The sequence below is a fragment of the Ranitomeya variabilis genome, chromosome 2 (assembly GCF_051348905.1).
Source record: "Ranitomeya variabilis isolate aRanVar5 chromosome 2, aRanVar5.hap1, whole genome shotgun sequence".
Lineage (NCBI taxonomy): Eukaryota > Metazoa > Chordata > Amphibia > Anura > Dendrobatidae > Ranitomeya > Ranitomeya variabilis.
The window spans coordinates 193,420,518-193,446,559 of NC_135233.1; the positions used below are offsets into that span (position 1 = coordinate 193,420,518).

The window sequence follows — 26,042 nt, forward strand, 5'->3', positions numbered from 1 at the left end:
CATCACATTTGAAATGACTTTGGGGGGTCTATATGTCAGAAAATACCCAAAAATGACACCATTTAAAAACTGCACCATTCAAGGTGCTCAAAACCACATTTAAGAAGTTTACTAACCCTTCAGGTGCCTTACAGGAATTTTACTTTTACTTTTTTTTTTTTCAAAAAATTTGCTTTAGCCACAATTTTTTTTACTTTAACAAGGATGACAGGAAAAAATTGACACCTAAATTGGTTGTGCAATTTCTCCTGAGTACGCATATACCCCATATGTGGGAGAAAACTGTTTGGGCACACGGAGGGGTTCGGAGAGCGATATTTGACTTTTTGAATGCAGAAATGGGTGGAATTGATAGTGAGTGCCATGTAGCATTTGGGGAGCCCCTAATGTGGCTAAACAGTGGAACCCCCACATGTGACCCCATTTGGGAAAATACACCCCTCAAGTATTTTATTCAGGGGTATAGTGGGGAATTTTAACCCAAAGATTTTACATAGAATTTGATAACATTAGGTTGTCATGTTGAATATGTTGTCATTAGTGTTGAGCGCAAATGCTCACTACCCTAGCCCAACGCTAACCCTTGACCAACCATAACCATTGCCCAAATCTACCTCTTGCCCAACCCTAACCCTAGCGCAACCTTAGCCCAACCCTAGGAGAACACTAACCTTACCCTAACCCTAAGTCCAACCCTAACTTTAGCCCAACCTTAACCCTAGCCCAACCCTAACCCTAGCCCAACCACAACCTTAGCCTAACCCTAGCCCATCCCTAACCCTAAGCCCAATGCTAACTCTAAGCCCAACACTAATCCTAAACCCAACTTTAACCCTAACCTTAATGGCAAAGAATAAAAGAAATAAAAATTATAAAATAGAAAAATGTAATCTAACTAAGGGGATGACACGTAGGGTATGAGTTACTAATCACTGGCTTTTGTTCACTGTGATAGGGTCTATCACAGTGATCAAAATGAACCAATAAGAAAAATTCCTGCTGTTGCCAGATCTCTACAGGTGCCTTTTTTTTGGAGGAAGAGAAGGTGGAGGGCCGGAGGACAGAGCTGGATGAACTGGGAGATGGCGGAGGTACTGGAGGAGCTTGGGGACATCATTTCTCTCTCCCCTGACATGTATATCATGTCAGAAGAGAGAGAAATGTTTCCACTGTTTAGGCACATCAGCAGTTTTCAACAAACTTGACATGGCGTTTGTTCTTGATTCCAGACAATTTTGCTGTAAAAAAAAAATCAAACGCTTCTCTTTCCGTTACGAGTTATTTATTAACTATTTTGTGTGACATAACTCTGTGGTTTAAGGGAATTAAAATAAAAAAAAATTCAAAATTGCAAACTCTTTAAAATTTTCTTCAAATTCCCGATTTTTTCACAAATAAACATAAGTCATAGCTAACAAATTTAGATTTAATTTAAATTCAGAATCAATAGGATTCGCTGAAGCTCCAGAGTTATTACCACATAGGAGACACTGGTCAGAATTGTAAAATTTGGCCCGGGCATGAAGATGAAAACAGGCTTGGGTGGTAAAGGGGTTAATAATATATATATGACACCTTGTGCCATTGTAATAGTAGGTAGCATGTAGGAATAAATCACATGATTCTATTAGTACTAATCCTAGATTCATGGATGTAAATTACATTTATTAGTGTAGCCTTTATTGACTTTTTGGGCATTTATATTACATTGATCAATCTTTGGGGTAGGATTGTGCTGACCCTTTAAGAAGGGAAAGGATCCTTGTGAAATATGTATTTGGTTACAGTTATGTGTATTGCTGTTACAGTGCACATTTATCTTATTGAAATGGAATAGGGAAATATAATATCTGTGAGGCAGTGCGAGGGTTGCTATGTGTCCCCCAGGATGTGCAAAGAAACATATGGAGGCCATGGGAGTGCATTGCAGTCACAGGCGTAGCTGTGATTGCAATACAAAATAAAAATGAGTATTGGTCTTAGGCATGCTATGTGTCCAGGGCAGATTTAAGAAAACCTGCTGGGCTTTTATTTTTTAAACAGACTACAGGACGGTAGTGAGGCAGTCCGTTTCCTCCCCTCCGGCCTGGGTTTTCCATGTGGCCCAAGGCCACAGATTCAAGTCAAAAACCCTGCAGTAAACGGTTTGAGTGTGTTAGTGTGGAGTTTGCAGCAAGTAGAGCAGACGGCTCTGCAAAAGCTCAGTCTGTGTGAGGGAACACAGAGCCAAGCAGAGCAAACTCCTGGCACCCCGCAGTGTGATTCGGTGGTGCAGTTGCCCTCGGTAACAGAATGCACTCATGGACTAGTGGACTCATGCAATAGAACTTGGTCACAGGCCAGGGTAAAAACCGTCCCGTATTTGAATACACTGAGCCCACCGAAACGTGGTGTCTCAACTTGACGTTGGGAGACAGGAGAGGAAGCTCTACGATATGTACTCAGATTTAGTGTGCAGCATCACTGTAGAGAGGCATGATGCGCTGGAGGTGGGACAGTAATGCAATGACATCAGGGGGCAGGAAAGGAAGCACCTGTCGCTCACTTGGAACACCAGGGAAATAATGAAATGAATACTATTCATAACCCCGGGTATGTGCCTCCCTCTCATCCCATTTTTGACGGTGTAGCACTCTGCATGTTCTCCTGAGAGGTCTTACGGCCCCTGCAGCAACTCCTCTATCTATTTCTGTTGGTATATCTCATTTGCCTTTCGGACCCTGTTGAGTCCTTACGTTTATAAGTACACTCTCCTGATGAGGTCGGATATTGAGGCAGAAACGCGTTGGGAGGACTTTTGGTTTTTATTTGGGGCTGTTATATATAAGTAACACTTGGGCACTACAATTGTAAGGGAGGGAGATATACAGGGCGTGACAGGGAAATCAGGAACACTGCGTTTATCCTGTGTGTGACCACCTGTCTCCTGCTGAGGACCCTGTTTGGAACTATTGCAAGCTAATTGGGTGAGACCTGATATTATTACTAGCACGCACTGTTATTAATGAGCACTTTATTATTGCTACAATATATTTGTTTGTAAATAACCTTTTGCAGTTACTTTTCACTATATCTATTATGTTACACCCGGTTCGGTTTCTGTACCTTTGTGGGGTCCCCGTCGGGACTCCCGCTCTGTGCCGCCTCCACGCTGTCAGGATGAGCAGGTTCTCAGGCAGAGTGCTTAGGTCACGCGCGCGATCACTCCAAGTCTCTTAAAGAGACAGCGCGCATTTTTTAAAAGATGCTTCTGGCCAATGGCGTGTTGTTCATTGCTATTTCTAGCTCCTCCACCATAGGGAGGGCCCCGAAGCAACAAGTATCCACTGTTGCTTCTTCTGGTTCCTGTCAGCATGTGCTTCTGTTTCTGAAGTTCTCTGCCAGTGCTCTGCTTATACTCTGTGTCCACAGATCATCAGCTACCGGTTACCCGGCTATCTTGGACGACGTTCGCTCTGTCTACACCAGATCTGTCTCGTCCCGCCAATCTGCCATCCTCATCTCCGGACAACACCAGTACCGCTGGAACCAGCTTCTACCTGTACACCCGCTATAACCTGGTTAGCTCCACGTCTCCCGCTAACCCTGCTTGTCCGTTTGTCCTGCTGGGACAGCTGCCACGAGTTCGGGGTCTAACTGGAGGTAGCACCCGTGTCCCCCAGGCATTCCATTCTGACTCTGTTGGAGGGGACTTACCACGGGTGTCTAGGACACACGTAGTCATGCCCCTTCGGAGCCCCCTGGACCGTGGTCCCGAGGTTCCACATTAAATCTTAATAAAAACCAATGTGAACTTCAACTTCTGTGCCTCCGTTTCCATTCGTTACAGATTGCTCCAGCCATGGAACCCGCTTGTTCCCAGACTTTGCCAGCCATGGAGCTATGTCAAGAAGTTAACCGTCTGAAGGGTCAACAGGCAAGATCATGACTTTTCTGCACAACGTATCTGGTCGCATGGATACCCTGGTTTCTTCGACTGCACCTGTCTTTGCTACTGGCATTCAGGTATCTAGCTGTACTGCAAGTAAAGGTCCTCGCCTGGCAGCTCCCACCCGCTTCTGTGGTGATCCCGTTCAGTGTCGAGGGTTCATTAACCAGTGCACACTGCACTTTGAACTCCTGGGGCATATGTTTTCTTCTGATCGGGCCAAGGTGGGTTTCATCATGTCCCATCTTGATGGAGAGGCTCTTGCCTGGTTGAATCCGCTGTGGGAGAGAATGGATCCTGTGGTTACTAATCTCCAGTCTTTTCTAGAGGCATTTTGCAGGACCTTTGATGAACCTGGTTGTGCTACATCGACAGCTTCGGCTCTTCTTCGACTACGACAGGAGGATCTTACAGTAGCTCAGTGTGCGATGCAGTTCCGTACCCTATCATCTGAATTATCCTGGAACAACGAAGCCTTGGTGGCTACCTTCTGGCAGGGTCTTTCAGGAAGAATTAAGGATGAGCTGTCAGGATGGGACATACCTACAATTCTGGATGATCTGATTTCCCTGGCAGTTTGGATTGATCTACGGTTTCCAGAATGATCCAAGGAGACCAAACGTGAAAAGGGGTCCTATCATCAGGTTTCTAATACTCCTAAATCATCGATCTCCTCGACTTCGTCTCCCTCACCTATGGCTATGGGGGTAGATCGAGTAAGCTTCGACAACCGCCTCCAGGAGTGGAGCTGTTTCTACTGTGGCAGTTCCAAGCATTATATCCACACTTGTCCAAAGAAGTTGGGAAACTCCAGTGCCTAGGATCTGTAGGAGAGGCTACCCTAGGTAAGGATCATCTCTCTCCTTCACTACAAATTGCTGTTTCCGTGGTCTTCGGCAAGGTAACATTTTCGGAATTCTGTCACCTGGATTCCGGAGCTGCCGGAAATCTCATTCAGCAGGCACTAGTGAATCATTATCAGATACCAGTCCAGCGCCTTTCGGAACCGTTGCAGGTGACATCCGTGGATGGCAAACCTCTGTCCGAGTACGTTCAGTTCCGGGCTGAGCCTTTGGAACTCTGGGTAGGTTCAATGCATTCTGAAAGAATCAGCTTTTATGTGTTGCCAGATTCGTCTCACCCCTTGCTTCTAGGTCTACCTTTGTTTCAGTTAAATGAACCAGTCTTAAATTGGAAGACGGAAGAGGTTCTGCGCTGGGGAGGCTCCTGCTTGGATCGGTGTATCATTCCCGTCCGTCCTGTCCTTCTTCCAGTCCAGGTCACTGCCCTGCCGGGTCTACCATCTTCTTACTGGTCTTTCGCTGATGTCTTTGGGAAAAAGGAAGCAGAGAAATTACGTCCGCACAGGTCATATGATTGCCCAATCGATCTGCTCCCTGGAACATCTCCTCCTCGAGGGCGAATTTATCCTCTTTCTCAAGCAGAGACTCACTTTATGTCTGAATACATTCTGGAGAACCTGGCCAGGGGATTTATCCGGAAATCATCCTCGCCAGCCGGAGCAGGATTCTTCTTCGTGAGGAAAAAAGGTGGTTCCCTACGGCCCTGTATCGATTACAGGGGGCTGAATCAGATTACGGTAAAGAACAGGTATCCGTTGCCACTAATTTCTGAGTTGTTTAACTGTCTTAGGGGTTCTCCAAACTGGACCTCAGAGGGGCCTACAACCTGATACGCATTCGTGAGGGAGACGAGTGGAAAACCGCTTTTAACACCCGGGATGGACACTACGAATACCTGGTAATGCCTTTCGGCCTAAGAAATGCACCTGCAGTTTTTCAGGAATTTGTAAATGATATTTTCAGAGATCTGCTCTATTCGTATGTTGTCGTTTATCTGGACAACATTTTGATCTTCTCTGCAGATTTAGCCTCTCATCGGAGACAAGTACGTCTGGTCTTACAAAGACTCAGGGAGAACAGACTTTATGCTAAATTTGAAAAGTGTCTCTTTGAACAAGCCTCTCTGCCCTTCCTTGGATACATAGTCTCGTCCACAGGTTTAAAGATGGATCCGGAAAAGGTATCCGCTATCCTAAAATGGCCTCGTCCATCCGGCCTGAAAGCCATACAACGCTTCCTGGGGTTCGCCAACTATTACCATTTGTTTATTCCACACTTTTCCACCCAAGTGGTACCCATCTTGGGCTTGACCCGGAAAGGCGCGAACGCCAAGGAATGGACTCCTGAGGCAGAGGAGGCTTTCAATTCTCTAAAACAGGCCTTCTCTTCCGCACCTGTTCTCCATCGTCCGCATTCTGATCAACAATTTTTTCTTGAGGTAGACGCTTCTTCTATAGGTGCTGGAGTGGTTCTCACCCAGAAGTCGTCTACTGGTCGGATGGTTACTTGTGTTTTTTTCTACTTCTGAAAGGAATTATTCTGTAGGAGATCATGAATTGTTGGCAATCAAGTTAGCCCTGCAGGAGTGGCGGCATCTCCTTGAGGAAGCTGTTCATCAGGTTGTTATCTTCACTGATCATAAAAACCTTGCTTATCTCCCACCCGCTCAAAGACTGAACCCTCGTCAGGCCTGTTGGGCCTTATTTTTTGGTCGATTTAATTTTGTTCTTCATTTTCATCCAGCTGATAAGAATGTTAAAGCTGATGCACTCTCTAAAGCATTCCTGCCTCCGACTCTTAGGAAGAACCGCAACACATCATTGAACCGTCCAGGTTTGTGTCCGTGGCTGCAGTTAATCTTGCTCATCTTCCTCCGGGTAAGACTCTTGTATCTAGTTCTGATAATATTAGAGTTCTCCGCTGGGGTCACTCTTCAAAATTGGCCAGTCATGCCAGTCAGAAGAAGTAACTAATTTCTCGTTACTACTGGTGGCCCACCATGGGCAAAGATGTCCTGGAATATGTTGCTGCCTGTACTTCGTGTGCCCGCTACAAGACTGCTAAACATCTCCCCTCCAGGCAGTTATTACCTCTTTCTGTTCCTTCTGTTCCCTGGCAGCACATCTCGATGGACTTCATTACTGATCTTCCTGTTTCTTCTGGCTGTTCTGTTATCTGGGTAGTGGTGGATCGTTTCTTGAAGATGGCTCATTTAGTTCCGCTACCTGGTCTTCCGTCTGCTTCTGAGCTCGCGGACCATTTTATTCAGCACATCTACCGTCTTCATGGATTTCCTCTCCACATTGTGTCCGACAGGGGTGTCCAGTTCACCTCCAAGTTCTGGAGAGCAGTTTGTAAATCTGTGCAAGTGGAGCTGGACTTCTCTTCTGCATACCATCCTCAATCCAATGGGCAAGTAGAGAGGACTAATCAAATCCTGACTGGATTCCTGCGACATTTCATCAATGTGCATCATGATGACTGGATCAAGTTGCTGCCTTTGGCAGCATTCTCGTACAATAATCAAGTAAGTGAATCTTCCGGAAAATCTCATTTTCAGATTGTGTTTGGACTCCAACCCGGGATTCCCCTTCCCATCTCCCTGTCTTCAGGGGTTCCTGCAGCTGACACCTTTACTGGGGAATTCTCGAAGATATGGAGTGACACAAAAGTCGCCTTGGAGAAAGCCTCACAACTAGTGTTGAGCGATACCTTCCGATACTTGAAAGTATCGGTATCGGATAGTATAGGCCAATACCCGAAAAATATCGGATATCGCCGATACCGATACCCGATACCAATACAAGTCAATGAAACACACAAGTATCGGAAGCTATCCTGGATGGTTCCCAGGGTCTGAAGGAGAGGAAACTCTCCTTCAGGCCCTGGGATCCATATTCATGTGTAAAATAAATAATTAAAATAAAAAATATGGATATACTCACCCGTCCGGCGGCCCCTGGACCTTACCGATGTAACCGGCAGCCTCCGTTCCTAAGAATGAGGAGTTTAGGACCTTCGATGACGTCGAGGCTTGTGATTGGTCGCGTGACCGCTCATGTGACCGCTCACGCGACCAATCACAAGCCGCGACGTCATCGCAGGTCCTAAACTCCTCATTCTTAGGAATGGAGGCTGCCGGTTACATCGGTAACGTCCAGGGGCCGCCGGACGGGTGAGTATATCCATATTTTTTATTTTAATTCTTTATTTTTCACATGAATATGGATCCCAGGGCCTGAAGGAGAGTCTCCTCTCCTCCAGACCCTGGGAACCATACATTGGGAACTTCCGATTCCGATTTCGGATATCACAAAAATATCGGAAAAATATCGGCCGATACCCGATACTTGCGGTATCGGAATGCTCAACACTACTCACAACGTATGAAGAGGCATGCGGACAAAAGACGTCTGGACCCTCCAATCTTTTGGCCTGGAGGTAAAGTGTGGCTTTCCTCCAGGTATATCCCTCTGAAGATGCCCTCATACAAACTGGGACCTCGCTTCATCGGTCCATTTGTAGTCTTAAAACAAATTAACGCAGTTTCGTACAAATTGAAATTGCCTCCTTCTTTACGTGTGTCTAACTCTTTTCATCTTTCCCTTCTCAAACCAGTAGTTTTGAGCTCCTTCTTTAAAGACTCAGGTTCTACTACAAATCCCGTCAGTGAGGAAGATGTTTTTGAGGTAGAGAATATCTTGGCCACTAAGAGAGTAAGGGGTAAGACCTATTATCTGGTGGATTGGGGGGGGGGGGCTTTGGTCCTGAGGAGAGGTCATGGGAGCCTAAGGAGAATATCCGGGCTCCTCTTCTTCTGAAAAGATTCTACGCAGGCTTGAAAAAGAGGGGGCGTAAAGAGGGGGATACTGTTACACCCAGTTCGGTTTCTGTACCTTTGCGGGGTCCCCATCGGGACTCCCGCTCTGTGCCGCCTCCACGCTGTCAGGATGCAGCCTCTGCCCCTCCTTCCTCCTTCAGTTCTCAGGCAGAGTGCTTAGGTCACGCGCACGCTCACTCCCGGTCTCTTAAAGAGACAGCGCGCATTTTTAAAAAGATGCTTCTGGCCAATGGCGTGTTGTTCATTGCTATTTCTAGCTCCTCCACCATAGGGAGGGCGCCGGAGCAACAAGTATTCACTGTGGCTTCTTCCAGTTCCTGTCAGCATATGCTTCTGTTTCTGAAGTTCTCTGCCAGTGCTCTGCTTATACTCTCTGTCTCCACAGATGATCAGCTACCGGTTACCCTGCTATCTTAGATGACGTTCGCTCTGTCTACACCAGATCTGTCTCGTCCCGCCAATCCGCCATCCTCATCTCCGGACAACGCCAGTACCGCTGGAATCAGCTTCTACCCATACACCCGGTATCACCTGGTTAGCTCCACGTCTCCCGCTAACCCTGCTTGTCCGTTTGTCCTGCTGGGACAGCTGCCATGAGTTCGGGGTCTAACTGGAGGTAGCACCCGTGTCCCCCAGGCATTCCATTCTGACCTTGTTTGAGGGGACTTACCAAGGGTGTCTGGGATTCACGTAGTCATGCCCCCTTCAGAGCCCCCCGGGCAGTAGTCCCGCGGTTCTACGTTAAATCTTAATCAAAACGAATGTGAACTTCAACGTCTGTGCCTCCGTTTCCATTTGTTACATATTAAAAGTTAGGCTTTATACTCTTTTGCTGAATATACATTACAGACCAAAAGTTTGGACACACCTTCTCATTTAAAGATTTTTCTGTATTTTCATGACTATAAAAATTGTACATTCACACTGAAGGCATCAAAACTATGAATTAACACATGTGGAATTATATACTTAACAAAAAAGTGTAAAACAACTGAAATTATGTCTTATATTCTAGGTTCTTCAAAGTAGCCACCTTTTGCTTTGTTGACTGCTTTGCACACTCTTGGCATTCTCTTGATGAGCTTCAAGAGGTAGTCACCGGGAATGGTTTTCAATTCACAGGTCTGCCCTGTCAGGTTTAATAAGTGGGATTTCTTGCCTTATAAATGGGGTTGGGACCATCAGTTGTGTTGTGCAGAAGTCTGGTGGATACACAGCTGATAGTCCGACTGAATAGACTGTTAGAATTTGTATTATGGCAAGAAAAAAACAGCTAAGTAAAGAAAAACGAGTGGCCATCATTACTTTAAGAAATGAAGGTCAGTCAGTCCGAAAAATTGGGAAAACTTTGAAAGTGTCCCCAAGTGCAGTGGCAAAAACCATCAAGCGCTACAAAGAAACTGGCTCACATGAGGACCACCCCAGGAAAGGAAGACCAAGAGTCACCTCTGCTTCTTAAGGATAAGTTTATCTGAGTCATCAGCCTCAGAAATCGCAGGTTAACAACAGCTCAGATTAGAAATCTTAGGAAACCACTGCTAAGGACAGGCAACAAGCAGAAGAGACTTGTTTTGGCTAAAGAACACAAGGAATGGACATTAGACCAGTGGATCTGTGCTTTGGTCTGATGAGTCCAAATTTGAGATCTTTGGTTCCAACCACCGTGTCTTTGTGCGACGCAGAAAAGGTGAACGGATGGACTCTACATGCATGGAGGAGGAGGTGTGATGGTGTGGGGGTGCTTTGCTGGTGACACTATTGGGGATTTATTCAAAATTGATGGCATACTGAACCAGCATGGCTACCACAGCATCTTGCAGCGGCATGCTATTCCATCTGGTTTGCGTTTAGTTGGACCATGATTTATTTTTCAACAGGACAATGACCCCAAACACACCTCCAGGCTGTGTAAGGGCTATTTGACCAAGAAGGAGAGTGATGGGGTGCTACGCCAGATGACCTGGCCTCCACAGTCACCAGACCTGAACCCAGTCACGATGGTTTGGGGTGAGCTGGACCGCAGAGTGAAGGCAAAAGGGCCAACAAGTGCTAAGCATCTCTGGGAACTCCTTCAAGATTGTTGGAAGACCATTCCTGGTGATTACCTCTTGAAGCTCATCAAGAGGATGCCATGAGTGTGCAAAGCAGTCATCAAAGCAAAAGGTGGCTACTTTGAAGAACCTAGAATATAAGACATAATTTCAGTTGTATCACACTCACAGTGTGAATGTACAATTTTCATAGTCATGAAAATACAGAAAAATCTTTAAATGAGAAGGTGTGTCCAAACTTTTGGTCTGTACTGTATATATATATATATATATATATATATATATATTACTAGACATAATGAATGGAATAAATGCTATATCGATTGCAGTAAAATAACCCGGAACCCCTTGGATGTCTTACCATATCTGTGTCCGAAACTGGGCCGAAACTTGTGACATATATTTCTGTCTTAACTTCTGTCACTGAATCTAAAACAACAAAACTAGTTTATTATATTGCACAATAGCAGCAGAAAAACATAAAAAAGATAAGTAATTCTGACCTTTTTTTAACCCATTATCACCCATCAGCCATCAGTACCTGAACATGGGCCATTATTTCTGTGTGTTCAGCTATAAGGTAAATTATACACATAAATGGGTTTATTTCAGAATCAGCAGCCCATCCTGCAAGGTATGGAGGGATGGTTAATTGCCAATGACAGACAAAGCATCACCGCCTGAGCTGTTATCAAAAGATAATAGATACAAAACCAATAGACCAAAAGTGTCAAAATAACTGAACATGGCCCCGTGGTTCCACAGAGCCACTCCTCCACCAGAGAAAGATGTAACAAAGTGCCATTTAGCACGCTTTAGGTTTATTGTCATCAGATGGGAACACGCAAAGCTGACCCCTTGACTAAGCATGGAAGCCAAAATTTGTGAGTTGAAGAAGGAAGCCATAAACTCTGGACAGATGTTGGTTTGAGCCAGAAAAGAGAAGAAGCTTTTCAAAATCTGTCAAAAATAAAGGATAGGAAGTTCCGTAAATGTTGAGTATAGGCAATAGGCCAGACATGAAGTCTTGAAGATTTGTGGGGTCTCCACCTGTCCAAATAATATAACAAGAAACCCTCATAGCTGGCGGGAACTGGGAGATTGAGCAGAGAGAGATTATAGGTGTTACACAAAGTGGGCTCAATAGGTGGATCCCCTAAGCCCAACATCTCGGTGGGCACATGGGCCATGCGTATCAGTACACCAGCTAGGTGGAGCATGCGGATCACAGCTGAGGGTCCGGAAATTGCAGGCAAGCAGGCGGGATGCTGGAAATCATAGATAAGCATCCAGGAGACTGCTGGAAACCAGGTGGAATTCTGAAAACCACATTGAAGCAGGAAACGTCCAGGAGACCTCAGGCAAGAAGGCAGGATGCTGGAAACTGCTGGCTGGCAGGAGATATCCAGGAGATTGCAGGCAAGCAGTTGGGATGCTGGAAACCACTGGCAGGTGGGAGCTGTCTAGGAGATCTGGCAGGATACTGGAAACTGCAGGGAGGCGGAAGATATGCAGGCAGATTGCAGAGTTACTGAAGACCTTAGGCAGATTGCAGAGTTACTGAAGACCTCTGGCAGACTGCATGGAGACACAGGCTGGTAGCAAACAAAACTCTGGAGTAACATGAAAGTCTAATACCATGGAAGCCAAACACAGCCAGGTAGACATCCTAAAAAACGCAGGTGGGCACATAGAAGAGGTCTTAGGATACCGTCACACATTGAAATTTCCATCGCTACGACGTTACGATTCGTGACGTTCTAGCGATATCCATACGATATCGCAGTGTCTGACACGCTACTGCGATCAGACACCCTGCTGAGAATCGTACGTCGTAGCAGATCGTTTGGAACTTTCTTTCGTCGCTTGATCACCCGCTGACATCGCTGGATCGTTGTGTGTGACAGCGATCCAGCGATGTCTTCGCTTGTAACCAGGGTAAACATCGGGTAACTAAGCGCAGGGCCGCGCTTAGTAACCCGATGTTTACCCTGGTTACCAGCGTAAACGTAAAAAAACAAACCGTACATACTCACCCGTCGGTGAGTATGTACGGTTTGTTTTTTTTACGTTTACGCTGGTAACCAGGGTAAACATCGGGTTACTAAGCGCGGCCCTGCGCTTAGTTACCCAATGTTTACCCTGGTTACCCGGGGACTTCGGCATCGCTCCAGCGCCGTGATTGCAACGTGTGACCGCAGTCTACGACGCTGGAGCGATGATTATACGACGCTGCGACGTCACGAATCGTGCCGTCGCAGCGATGAAAATTTCAATGTGTGACGGTACCCTTAGAAGACCGTGGACGAGTAGCAAACAGAAACTCTGGAGAAACAAGAAAGTCTAATACCTTGGAAGCCGCAGACAGCCAGGAAGACGTCCTGAAAACTGCAGGCAGGTTGCGATTCTGTAAACCCCAGGCAAATAGATAATGATAATGGAAACTGCAGGCAGGTAGATAAAATCATGAAGTCATGAAGACCACGGACAGCATGGTTACTGGAAACCGCAGACAAGTACTCATGGATGGGACGGCACAGACAGCCAGGAGATGTCTTGAGGAATGTGGACTGGAACTGTGCACAGACAACTTAAAGAGTTACCAGCAAGTCTTAGAGCAATACCAAGACCCAGGTGTGTGTTTTGGGAGGCCTTATATAGGGCCAGGAAATACAACATGCGAATGCATGCTGGGCTACTTACAAAGCCTGAGGTGGTGCACAAGGAAATTAAATGGACCGGGGCAGGGTTGTAACAAGGGCCAAGCATGTCTACTTGTAAGTGCCCAATTATAAACTAAACAATCCTATAAAAGCAAAAGCAGACTGACAAAACGTTAAGATTTGTATCTTTGGGCCTAGGTTCAGGAATCCAAGATAAAGTGTGAAAATTACAAGCAAAAAGACAGTCGTCTAGCCCAAAAGAGAGTTCCTGAAAGGCTGAGTGAGACTGACCTAGCACACGCATGAACGCTAACGCCCTATACGCTTAAAGTCAGGAAGACCAGAGTCCTGCACCGTGTAGACTTGGTAAGAGTTGTCCTACATATTCTAGGTTAGAAAGTACAGCACACAAACTTTAGAAAAGCCAAATGGGATATAGGGAAGAAAGACACTGGAACCAGAATGGGAAGGGTTTTAAAACGGGGAAGAACGTAGTGCATTGACTCTGCCAAACCAGGACTTGGCACCACGTCTATAAGTCTATAATTACAAATCGCACGTTCTTATACTAGAAGGATAATTTTTTTAAATAAAATTTACTAGTGTGACCTGGTAGAAATATATCTGCGTATTTAATACCTGACGAACAGCACTTAAAGGGAACCTGTCACCATGCGATCTTCAGGCAGCATGTCATACAGCAGGGGAAGCAAAGCAAGTCGATGCATAGTTTTGAGAGCAATTATTCAGTATAACTTTTTATTTTTATAATTTCTCTGTTCTTTCTGGGGATTTTTGGAACAGTTGGCGTTCCTATCAGTGAGTCCAGTGGGTGGTCCCATCAATGACTGACAGCTGTCCTTGCATAACTGTGCGTTCAGAGGTAGCTCTCAGTCACTGATAGCACCACCTACTGGACCAAAAATCTCAGAAAAAAAATAGGTATTTCTGCTCTATAACATGGTGCCTCCAGATTTGGCTTCATTTTTATGGTGACAGGTTCTCATTAAATGTAATTTCTTAGACAAGATATGCAGCTTCTCCTGTGGACAAGGGCGCTAGGGATAGGAGCTCCATTTGCACAGACATGAAAATTTGGGTCAAGTTACATTATGTTCCTATGAAGCCTCAAGTCCAATGCTGTTCCAGGGAGAGATCTAGAAACCTTCAATAATACACTAAACCACAAATGGTAAAGGGTAGGACATTTTGACCAATCATAGGCTGATTTTATGGTATTGTCTATGGCTCTTTCCCCTTCACAAACCACAGTTGGTCATAATAAATTAATTGTGGGAAATAGGTTTTGAAGAGATCGATTCGCAGGATTCGGTCCAGTGGTCAGACAGTGACCATGTCAGACAGGAGCCTTGTGAACCAACTCTTACCTGCCAGTTTCCGCGCCTCTTCTTTGGCCTTGCCGACATCTATAATATAACGCTGGGAGCGTCACTCTGTCCGAAGCCTTTATAGACTGCGCAAGCGCAAGCGCCGGCGCAGTCTGGACCCCACAGAGTGACGCTCCCAGGAGATCGCGGTATGCGTAAGCACTGAACGCACACCGCGATCTCCAACGGAGAAGCAGGGACGAGCCAGGATGGTGAGTATGCAATATTTACCTGTCCCATTCCACCGATGCGATTCCGGGCCATGAATGTCCCCCTGCTCCCGGAATCGGCGCCTGCGCAGTCCGCGCTTTCCGGCGCCATTTTCTTGAAGACACACTGCGTGTCTTCAAGAAAATGGCGCCGGAAAGCGCGGACGCCTGTGACGTTCAGTTCAGAGGGTGCGATGACGCGCTTAATGCGCACCGCCCTCTGACTGAACAGTCACAGCCAGAGGACCCGGAAGACGGAGCGGTGGAACGGGAGACAGGTAAATATAGCAAGTGCCGGGGGCCTGAGCTAGTGGCGACTCCGGCACCTGACCCCCACAGCGCGTCGGTGTCCCCGCCTGCTCAGGCCCCCAGCACTCGGCACCCAGCACAGCCGCCCGCACTCTCAGCACCACCACGCACAGCCACCCGCACTCACCACAGCCACGCACAGCCACCCGCACTCACCACAGCCACGCACAGCCGCCTGCACTCACCACCGCCACGCACAGCCGCCCGCATTCACCACCGCCACACACAGCCGCCCGCACTCACCACCGCCACGCACAGCCGCCCACACTCACCACCGCCACGCACAGCCGCTCGCACTCACCACCGCCACGCACAGCCGGCCGCACTCACCACCGCCACGCACAGCCGCCCGCACTCACCACCGCCACGCACAGCCGCCCGCACTCACCACCGCCACGCACAGCCGCCCGCACTCACCACAGCCACGCACAGCCGCCCGCAGTCACCACCGCCACACACAGCCGCCCGCACTCACCACCGCCACACACAGCCGCCCGCACTCACCACCGCCATGCACAGCCGCCCGCACTCACCACCGCCACGCACAGCCGCCCGCACTCACCACCGCGCCACGCACAGCCGCCCGCACTCACCACCGCGCCACGCACAGCCGCCTGCACTCACCACCGCCACGCACAGCCGCCCGCACTCAGCTCAGCCGCCCGCACTCAGCACAGCCGCCCGCACTCAGCACAGCCGCCCGCACTCAGCACAGCCGCCCGCACTCAGCACAGCCGCCCGCACTCAGCACAGCCGCACTCGGGCAGTAGAGCCGGAGAGAGAAAGATGGGAGCAACATATGGCAGAATGGAAACAGGAACAGGCAGAATGGGTGCAGCACATTACAACAGAATGGGGGCACAGGATGGGAGCAGCACATGACAGAATGGGGGCACAGGATGGGAACAGCACATGACAGAATGATTGCGCACGATGGGAGCAGCACATGACAGGATGGGGGTGCAGGATGGGTGCACATGACAGGATGGGGCGCAGGATGGGAGCACATGACAGGATGGGAGCAGCACATGACAGAATGGGGGCACAGGATGGGAGCAGCACATGACAGAATGGGGGCACAGGATGGGAGCAGCACATGACAGAATGGGGGCACACACATGACAGGATGGGGGTGTAGGATGGAGCAGCATATGACAGGATGGGGACTCAGGATGGAGCAGCACATGATAGGATGGGGGCGCAGGATGGAGCAGCACATGACAGGATGGGGATGCAGGATGGAGCAGCACATGACAGGATGGGGGCGCAGGATGGGAGCACATGACAAGATGGGGACGCAGGATGTAGCAGCACATGATAGGATGGGGGCGCAGGATGGAACAGCACATGACAGGATGGGGACGCAGGATGGAGCAGCACATGGCAGGATGGGAGCACATGACAGGATGGGGACACAGGATGGAGCAGCACATGATAGGATGGGGGCGCAGGATGGAACAGCACATGACAGGATGGGCATGCAGGATGGAGCAGCATATGACAGGATGGGGGCGCAGGATGGGACCACATGACAGGATGGGGATGCAGGATGGAGCAGCACATGACAGGATGGGAGAGCAAGATGAGAGCAGCACATACCAGGATGGAGGCCATATACCAATATAAATGCTCGCCACCCAGGCGTAGAACGGGTTCAATAGCTAGTCACATGTATATCACCCTATAACAATGACACCAATGCACTAGGCCAATCAAGGAAGAGGCTGGAACTGCCGTCAGGTAAGAGGCGGGTCACAGGGCTCCTGTCCTATGGCCACAGCTCTTTTGTGTATGAATTTGTAAGGTTTTGGCGATGTCCCTGTGTGCCCTAAGGACAACCAAATATTCTCACTTATAACTCTCACGTTAGTCTGGGAAAGAGCGTTCACCCTGTGGTATCAGGAATTGGTTGCCAACTACTTTCCCAGAAAACGATATAGCATGGAGACAGCTAAAATAAGTATTTTTGGTATAATTTGTTGTCAGAGGTTTGTACATTTTAATTACGGTATTTTTTTGTGAGATTTTCAAGTAATAATTAATTCTTCTAGATTTGTGGTTTGTGGTTATGACAATACAGTACATGCAGATGTACAAAGTGGAGATCTTATAATAATTTTAGGAATAACCCTGTAAGGCTAGGTTTACACTTATACAGTGCTCTACCCTGAGTGCTACAGTTGTGGCTAAAAGTATTGACACCCCTGCAATTCTGTCAGATAATACTCAGTTTCTTCCTGAAAATGATTGCAAACACAAATTCTTTGGTATTATTATCTTCATTTAGTTTGTCTTAAATGAAAAAACACAAAAAGAATTGTCCTAAAGCCAAATTGGATATAATTCCACACCAAACATAAAAAAGGGGGGTGGACAAAAGTATTGGCACTGTTCGAAAAATCATGTGATGCTTCTCTAATTTGTGTAATTAACAGCACCTGTAACTTACCTGTGCCACCTAACAGGTGTTGGCAATAACTAAATCACACTTGCAGCCAGTTGACATGGATTAAAGTTGACTCAACCTCTGTCCTGTGTCCTTGTGTGTACCACATTGAGCATGGAGAAAAGAAAGAAGACCAAAGAACTGTCTGAGGACTTGAGAAACCAAATTGTGAGGAAGCATGAGCAATCTCAAGGCTACAAGTCCATCTCCAAAGACCTGAATGTTCCTGTGTCTACCGTGCGCAGTGTCATCAAGAAGTTTAAAGCCCATGGCACTGTGGCTAACCCCCTAGATGTGGACGGAAAAGAAAAATTGACAAGAGATTTCAATGCAAGATTGTGCGGATGTTGGATAAAGAACATCGACTAACATCCAAACAAGTTCAAGCTGCCCTGCAGTCCGAGGGTACAACAGTGTCAACCAGTACTATCCGTCGGCGTCTGAATGAAAAGGGATTGTATGTTAGTAGACCCAGGAAGACCCCACTTCTTACCCCGAGACATAAAAAAGCCAGGCTGGAGTTTGCCAAAACTTACCTGAAAAAGTCTAAAACATTTTGGAAGAATGTTCTCTGGTCAGATGAGACAAAAGTAGAGCTTTTTGGGCAAAGGCATCAACATAGAGTTTACAGGAGAACAAATTTTGCAGCATAATGTGGGGCCCAGTGTGAGAAAGCTGGGTCTCCCTCAGAGGTCACCGGTCTTCCAGCAGTACAATGACCCAAAACACACTTCAAAAAGCACTAGAAAATGGTTTGAGAGAAAGCACTGGAGACTTCTAAGGTGGCCAGCAATGAGTCCAGACCTGAATCCCATAGAACACCTGTGGAGAGATCTAAAAATGGCAGTTTGGAGGAGGCACCCTTCAAATATCAGGGACCTGGAGCAGTTTGCCAAAGAAGAATGGTCTAAAATTCCAGCAGAGCAATGTAAGAAACTCATTGATGGTTACCGGAAGCGGTTGATCGCAGTTATTTTGGCTAAAGGTTGTGCAACCAATTATTAGGCTGAGGGTGCCAATACTTTTGTCTGGCCCATTTTTGGAGTTTTGTGTGAAATGATCAATGTTTTGCTTTTTGCTTCATTCTCTTTTGTGTTGTTTCATTTAAGACAAATTAAATGAAGATAACAATACCAAAGAATTTGTGTTTGCAATCATTTTCAGGAAGAAACTGAGTATTATCTGACAGAATTGCAGGGGTGTCAATACTTTTGGCCACAACTGTACATGGGGGTTTCCATTGGAATCCAGAAAAAAAGCAGGACGGGAACCCCCAAGAGAACCATTCAATTCAATGAAGCAGTAGATCTACCATACATCATCAACCAAGTCCTTACCCCCTAGTCCTGGCCTTAATCTGTTGTCATATCCATCAAGAAGTCGGTCCAGGATCCTGGTAAATAAAGTGATATTGTCCTTACTGTCATCAACAACTTCAGGAGCGTGTTTAGGTGACAACCTGTGCAAGAAACCACAGAGCGATAGTCAGAGCTTCATCATAGGAACTGAATAATTATATGGCATTTTCACTGGCAGAGTCCTTTTACTTAGTTTTATTAGAAGTTGACCCAAAATTCTATTAAAGGGGATGACCAGAGTTGGGGCTTAAGTCAGCAGTCACTCTATGTGAGTGGGTGGAAATGCGATTGCAATACATCCAGCCACATTCAGACTAGACGTGTGCGGCCTCTCTTGTATTGATTGATGCTGCACATGTCTAGTTGGAATGTGACCATATGTATGCAAATCACATACTTGTGGTCATGTGCCCTCCGGCACCGGCGCTCTGGGCGCTGTGAGGATTCACATAGAGTGACTGCAGACTAGTACCCCAAGATAGTATTAACTTACACTAGAAAGTCTTAAAGGGAAAGTGTCACCTATAAAAAAGTTATTTATTTGCATACATAGTGATAATCTACAGCGCTTAACTCTTGTTAGGTTGATTTACTGGATGTACGGCTACAGGGAGAAAATGAAGTTACGGTGAATTCTGCCTGCAGCCAGTCGCTTCCAATCATCCGGCGGTGCGGGGGACTGTGACAGTCACCACTCATTACACAGTGAGTGCGCTGTAATCACTTTCCTGTAATAAATCACATAAATCACATACAGTTTCCTATGTTAAAGGGAAAGTGTCACAGGGTTTTTCCAATATAAAGTACGGCCACAACCTGTAAGCCTTCTTTTATAGCATTCTAGTACGCTGTATGTATGTCTCTAATTCCCCAAGGCACAAAAAAGACCTTTTAATAAAATTACAGCTGGCGCGGTTCGGTCCAATGGGCGTCACTGGCCTTGATCCTGCGCCTCCTCTTTTCTTACCATCGCCATCTTCCTTCCCTGCGGATGACATATCCGGCATCATTCACACACGGTCCCCCAATTGCACTCCTGCACAGGTACAGCACATAAAGTACTGTAGTGCACATGCGCCAGGAAAGGCCAAAGAGCGCTGAAGACCTGGAAGAAAATCCGGTGAATGTGCACAACACTATTTCTATCTACACTCGGCTAGGCAGAGAGAAGTACGCCTGCGCAAGAGCGCGATGTGGTACACTGTGTGGATGACGCAGGATGCATCATCCACATGAAGCAGGACAGGAGGCCGGCGATCATAAGAAGAGAGGAGGTGTCAGATCAGGACCAGAGACGCTGGACAGCCCTGTCTGTGAGTATAATGACAGCTCTTTATTGGTATCTGCAGAGGGTATTGGGCACATACATACAGCACACTAGAATGCTATAAAAGAGGGCTTATGTGGCACCCCAGGAGTTCGGGTACCACAGTGGTGCTGCCTTCCTCTCGGGGAAGGTAATGCCAAGCCTGGAGACAGGAGGGATCCCTTTGGCAGGTAAACTGTATACACAACACATTCTGAATCCAGGCCAGAAGGGGGAGCTCTGAACCCAGTTTTAGGGGAGCATCCCTGAATTTACATCCTGGTCTGGAGGAGGAGTCAGTGTTATGATCCGGTGGCCTTGGAGCCGCATGAGACCTTCTCTGGAGAAGGTGGTACCTGTACAGACCGCAGGAGAGTGACACCAGGATAGAATAGCAGCGCTTGGACTGTCTTCCTGGCTGAGCGCAGATTCCGGTAGCCGGAAGACCGAGGTTGTGTCTGACTCTAGGACGCACAGCAGAAATCGGCAAGACAGCTGGATTACATATCACCTGTCTGCCCTAATACCCAGGAGACACAGTGACACATAGAGCCCGGGTCATGATAGAGAAAATTGCAATACCTCTAAAAATCGGGTGCAGTGCGGATCATCTGTAAGGCATCAGATTTTTTTGCGTACACATAGACCGCTCGGTACATGTGTAGGGGACATTCCTAGGTGCTGAAGCTCAGCTCGTTTTGAAGTGAATGTGAGTTGACTGAGATCGGACCCCTAACGATGTGATATTGATGACCGCACAGTGAGGACCATGAGCAAACCAAACAGGAATGTAGTAACTGGCAACAACCAGCAGACTGCTGGGAGGCTAAATAGGGAGTGGTGCTGCTCTATGTGTCGTAGAATGAAATAATGATCAAATCTGCTGACCAAACCCTATAATAGGTTGGTGAGCAGAAACACACACAACATGGCGTAACACAATACAGTATGTTGGTGGCATTGTGCACATCTAACCAGAGAGACAGCATGGCGATGCCTGGAAAGACAGAGGCAGATGACGCAGGAGTAGGATCAGTCAGATAAGTATATTACAAAAGTGTAAAAAAAAAAAAATAATGGTCAGATTATTTATTATTTCCAAAGCCCAATGTACATTCATTACATGAGGAGGAAAGGTCATTTAGACATCAATATAGGAAAGGAAGACAGGAAAGGATTACGCACAATCAGACAAGTCACAACCCACAGAGTGATTACTGAAATATCAGAATTAAAAAAAAGTTTATCCAGGAACAAATGGCATTGAGGCTAATAATTAATTAATGATGTGTGATTCATCAAGAAAGTTTGATGTCTTTTGAAAACTGTAGAGAGAATTTGTTTCCTACATATTTACAAACACACTTCTAAGACAAGATCTTGATAAGTATGGGGTAAGCGTTTTTATTGCTTTCTATTACTCTTTTTTGCCTTTTGTGTCAATTTTTCCTAAGCTAATTTCTAGCCTAAACACACCATAAAATAATCTTACCAGACAGCTCCAATCACTGACAGGTGCTTGGTTTTTAGCCATGGCAGGCACAAGACATAAATTGATATATTTTCCTAATGGAGTGTGTCCAGTTGCAGAGCCAATAGCTTGGGGAAAAAAATGATGGTCTCCAAATTAACAAATTGTTCTTCCAAATAAGTCACAGGGAGTTAACACGCTTGATGGTTACAGGCTTTCACCTAAGACAACCAACTTGATGGTATAAAGAATTTTACAAAAGACGTGCCAATGATATTTTGTCATTCCCTGAATTTCTTAAAAGCATATGGTCTGGGGTCTGAATTTATTAAGTGGGTCAGAACAAAATTAAAGGAGTTTTCAATATATTTAGAGGACAAAACGTAATTCCGTGTCTGAAATGTGCACTTGGTTAGTGGTAAAGACTGGGACCTGAACATAGATAGAGCTGTGGTCAAAGAGCAAATTGTATGTGGGAATTGTGTCTGCAATTATTCATGAGTTCAGTTTGGAGTCTGACTTCATTAAGAGGATGTCGTCTGGGGTTGTAATATATTTAGGTGTCTGGACAAAGAATTAAATTTATTTAGATGTCTACATTTAAAAATTGAATTAGTTCTCTGGAATTAGCAAATACAGTATGTAATCTGTAGGAAAATAATGCCAGCACCTCAATAGTACCAAAAAATCGTATTCTATTTAAGCCTGATTAAAAACATGTTACAGTGGTCCTGGGGGTCTTATGCGTTTGGAGTGGTTACCGCTCTTAAAAAATACAACTTAGAAAAGCATAGTGGATTTTTCCTTTAAATACCTGATGACCACTTGGTCTGAAATGGAAAAATGTCCGCTAATACTGAGTAAAGAGAGTTTCACAGACCCAATATTTTTAGAATTCATACCAGTAGGGGCAGGTGCACACAACAGCTTTGTCTCCATCCGAGAAAAATGATCGGATTATGCTAATCATATTCACATCAGAGTTGGATCCGATTTTCTTGGAAGTGGAAAGAAAAAAAAATGTTTCTTCACCTCCTCTATAATGTCAGAGCGTGAAAATCACTCAGATGTCATCAAAGTGCAGTCCGATATTTTTTACAGATTCTCAGACATGAATGGGCGTGTGTGATCCGATTCTCGGAAGCAAATTTTGTATGCTGCGATTTTTTCGCTAATGCAACCATAAGTGGAGGGGATCCTTATTTTGCGTTTAATTTAACCCTGCTGTTCTGTTCGCATTTACTATACACTAGTTCTGTTCGGGTCACTATGACCCAGCTTATTAAACCTTGATTTTAGACACTCTAACTCATTTTTTTTTATAACTTTTTGCTTACTAGACTGTTTGTGAACATGTTTGGTAGTAAAAAAAAGAAAAATGAAACAGAAATCTTTTTTTTTTGTTTTTATTCTGAAAAAACAGATCAATGAGCAAAACGAAAATAGAAAAATACACATTTTTGTAAAAAAAAAAAAAATCAAAACAATCAAATCAAACATTTTGAAAACTTCTGAAAACAAGCAGATAAGCCAGGAAGACAGACTTACTTAGCCAAAAAAATTATTTGCAAGACTTTACAGCTCAGATTTACAAACAAAAACCGTCTTAGACAGCGCGTTCTGAGCAGTCCGTTCTGCGCAAAATATACACGTGTAGTGCACACCTAGTAATCTCTCCGGATGCACTCTACATTTTAGAATAGACTGCGCACCAAAAATAATCAATATAAAGCCATTTTTATGGTGCGCAGATCTCAATGCATACCCCCGGTAGAGCGCGCGTATGACCCCATTGAAATAATTTAGGAAAAAAATCAATTGATATACAATAGTAGATGCAATAAATAGACCCAACTGAGGTTATAAGTCCTTTATTTCACTGAAAATATGGCCTCACAGCTGTAAAAAACGATGCCGGGTCACTATGACCCGAACAGAACTAGTGTAACTTTTTTCGTGTAGCAAAAAGTAAACGAAAAAAAAAATATATATATATACTCATATGTAGGTCCCCCCAAATGAGGAAAAGTCAAGGAGTCTCAAGTTTTAGAGACTTACAGAAAAAAATATACAGGGCCGCAAAAAGTCTGTTCGGGTCACTATGACCCGAACAGAACAGCAGGGTTAAATTCTGAGAACTGGGTCAGTTTTCATTATGCTATGATTAAGAACAGTAACTATGTCACTTCATCGTGCCCGCTGTAAAGACAACACTTTAGAGTGCTCCCTGCAGAGATTGGAGCAGCGAGGGTATGAAGAGGAGATATGAGTATTCATTTATGAATATTCATGATTATTCATTTTTCAAGTGGGGTACCACAAGGCTCTGTCCTGGCCCCAGTGGTGTTCAACATTTTTATAAATGATCTACATCACGGTACTGAAGGTAAACTAATCAAATTTGAGGACGATGCAAAGCTAGGAAGGATAGCTGACACTAGAGAAGACAGAGAAAGGATTCAGAAGGATCTAGAGAAGCTTGAACAATGGGCAGCGACTAAAAGAATGGTATTTAACAGGAAGAAATGCAAGATTCTACTGTGGCACCCCAGGAGTCCGGATGCCACAATGGTGTTTTCTTCCTCACAGGGGAGGTAATGTCATGCCTGAAAACAAGGAGGGATCCCTTAATCAGGTAATACTGACATGCAACACTGTCCTGACTCCAGACCAGAAGCTGGAGCTCTAAACCCGGTGTCAGGGTATCTTCCCTATAAATTCTGGCCTGGGGGAGGGGTGAGACAGTCTGTTAGGGACAGTGAGAGGAGGGGAGGCAAAGGAGAGGAACCTGGGGTCCGGAGCTGCGATTGAGCTCACGTGGTGGTGTGGGAATTGCAGACCCAGCCACTGGACCCGGAGGGCTGGAGATTGCAAGTCACCTAACACCTGCAGGTACCACAGCAAGTCAGGAGCCTGTGTCTGCCAGAGAGAGAGGACCGTGCCCATGAAAGTTTCTGGCTGTCAGCCATACAGGTTGAGAATACAGACACTGAGAGGACTCGTGCAGAGCTTCTACCAGCAAGGGTCAGATATACACTGTGTTCCAAATTATTATGCACATAGAGTTTAGGAGTGATAAGGTTAGAATTTTTTTGTTTGTCATTTAAACTCATTGATGGTGATGTGTGTCAGGGCTCTTTATATCACTGAAAGCAATTGCAGATACCTGTGCAAATTAGTTTGGCAGGTGTGTCCAAATAAAGGCAAGACTACTTAAGAAGGCTGTTCCACATTATTACGCAGCCTACATTTTTTGCCAAAATGGGAAAGAAAAAGGATGTGTCGGCTGCTGAGAAGCAACAAATTGTGGAGTATTTAGGTCAAGGCATGACTACAATCAACATTGCCAAGACACTTCATCGTGATCATCACACAATCAAGAAGTATGTAGCTGATTCCCAGCACACACGTGTGTGTGCTGATAAAGAAAAATTGAGGACTCTTTCCAACAGGCAATTGCGTAAGGTTAAAAGAGCAGCTGCAAAAATGCCTTGTCATAGCAGCAGACAAGTTTTTGAAGCTGCTGGTGCTTCCAACGTCCCCAGAAAAACAAGATGCAGGGTCCTTCAGAGGTTTGCAGCTGTGCGTAAGCCATCCTGTCGACCACCTCTATCCACTGCACATAAGCAGAAATGGCTCCAGTGGGCCAAACGATACATGAAGACTGACTTCCAAACTGTTTTGTTCACCGATGAGTGCGTTGCAACGCTCGATGGTCCAGATGGATGGAGTGGAGGATGGCTGGTTGATGGACACCCCATGAAAACACGGCTAAGGCGCCAACAAGGAGGAGGTGGAGTAATGTTTTGGGCTGGAATCATGGGGAGAGAGATTGTCGGCCCCTTTATGATCCCTGAAGGGGCAAAGATGAACTCCATAATCTATGTGGAGTTTCTAAAACAACTCTTCCTGCCATGGTTCAATAGGAAGAACCGTGCTTTCCGCAGCAAGATCATTTTCATGCATGATAATGCACCGTCTCATGCTGCAAAAAACACATCTGCATCTCTGGCTGCTATGGGCATAAAAGAGGACAAACTTATGGTGTGGCCACCATCTTCCCTTGACCTCAACCCCATTGAGAACCTCTGGAGCATCATCAAAAGGAGTGTCTATGATGGCGGGAGGCAGTTCACATCTAAGCAACAGCTCTGGGAGGGTATTCTGTCCACATGCAAAACAATTGAAGCAGAAACCATCCAAAAACTG

General features: G+C 45.9%; 1 protein-coding gene across 4 annotated transcripts in view; it reads right to left on the reverse strand.

The window, feature by feature from the left end:
- GABRA3 (gamma-aminobutyric acid type A receptor subunit alpha3) overlaps positions 1–26,042 on the reverse strand; it is a 161,936-nt gene that overhangs the window by 67,948 nt on the left and 67,946 nt on the right. For all 4 annotated transcript variants that reach the window (XM_077283362.1, XM_077283363.1, XM_077283360.1 and 1 more), the window contains exons 3-4: positions 19,036–19,157; positions 11,045–11,112 (exon numbers count right to left, since the gene is read on the reverse strand). In XM_077283362.1, coding sequence (XP_077139477.1) covers positions 11,045–11,112; positions 19,036–19,157 — 190 coding nt within the window. The remainder of the gene's footprint in view (positions 1–11,044; positions 11,113–19,035; positions 19,158–26,042) is intronic.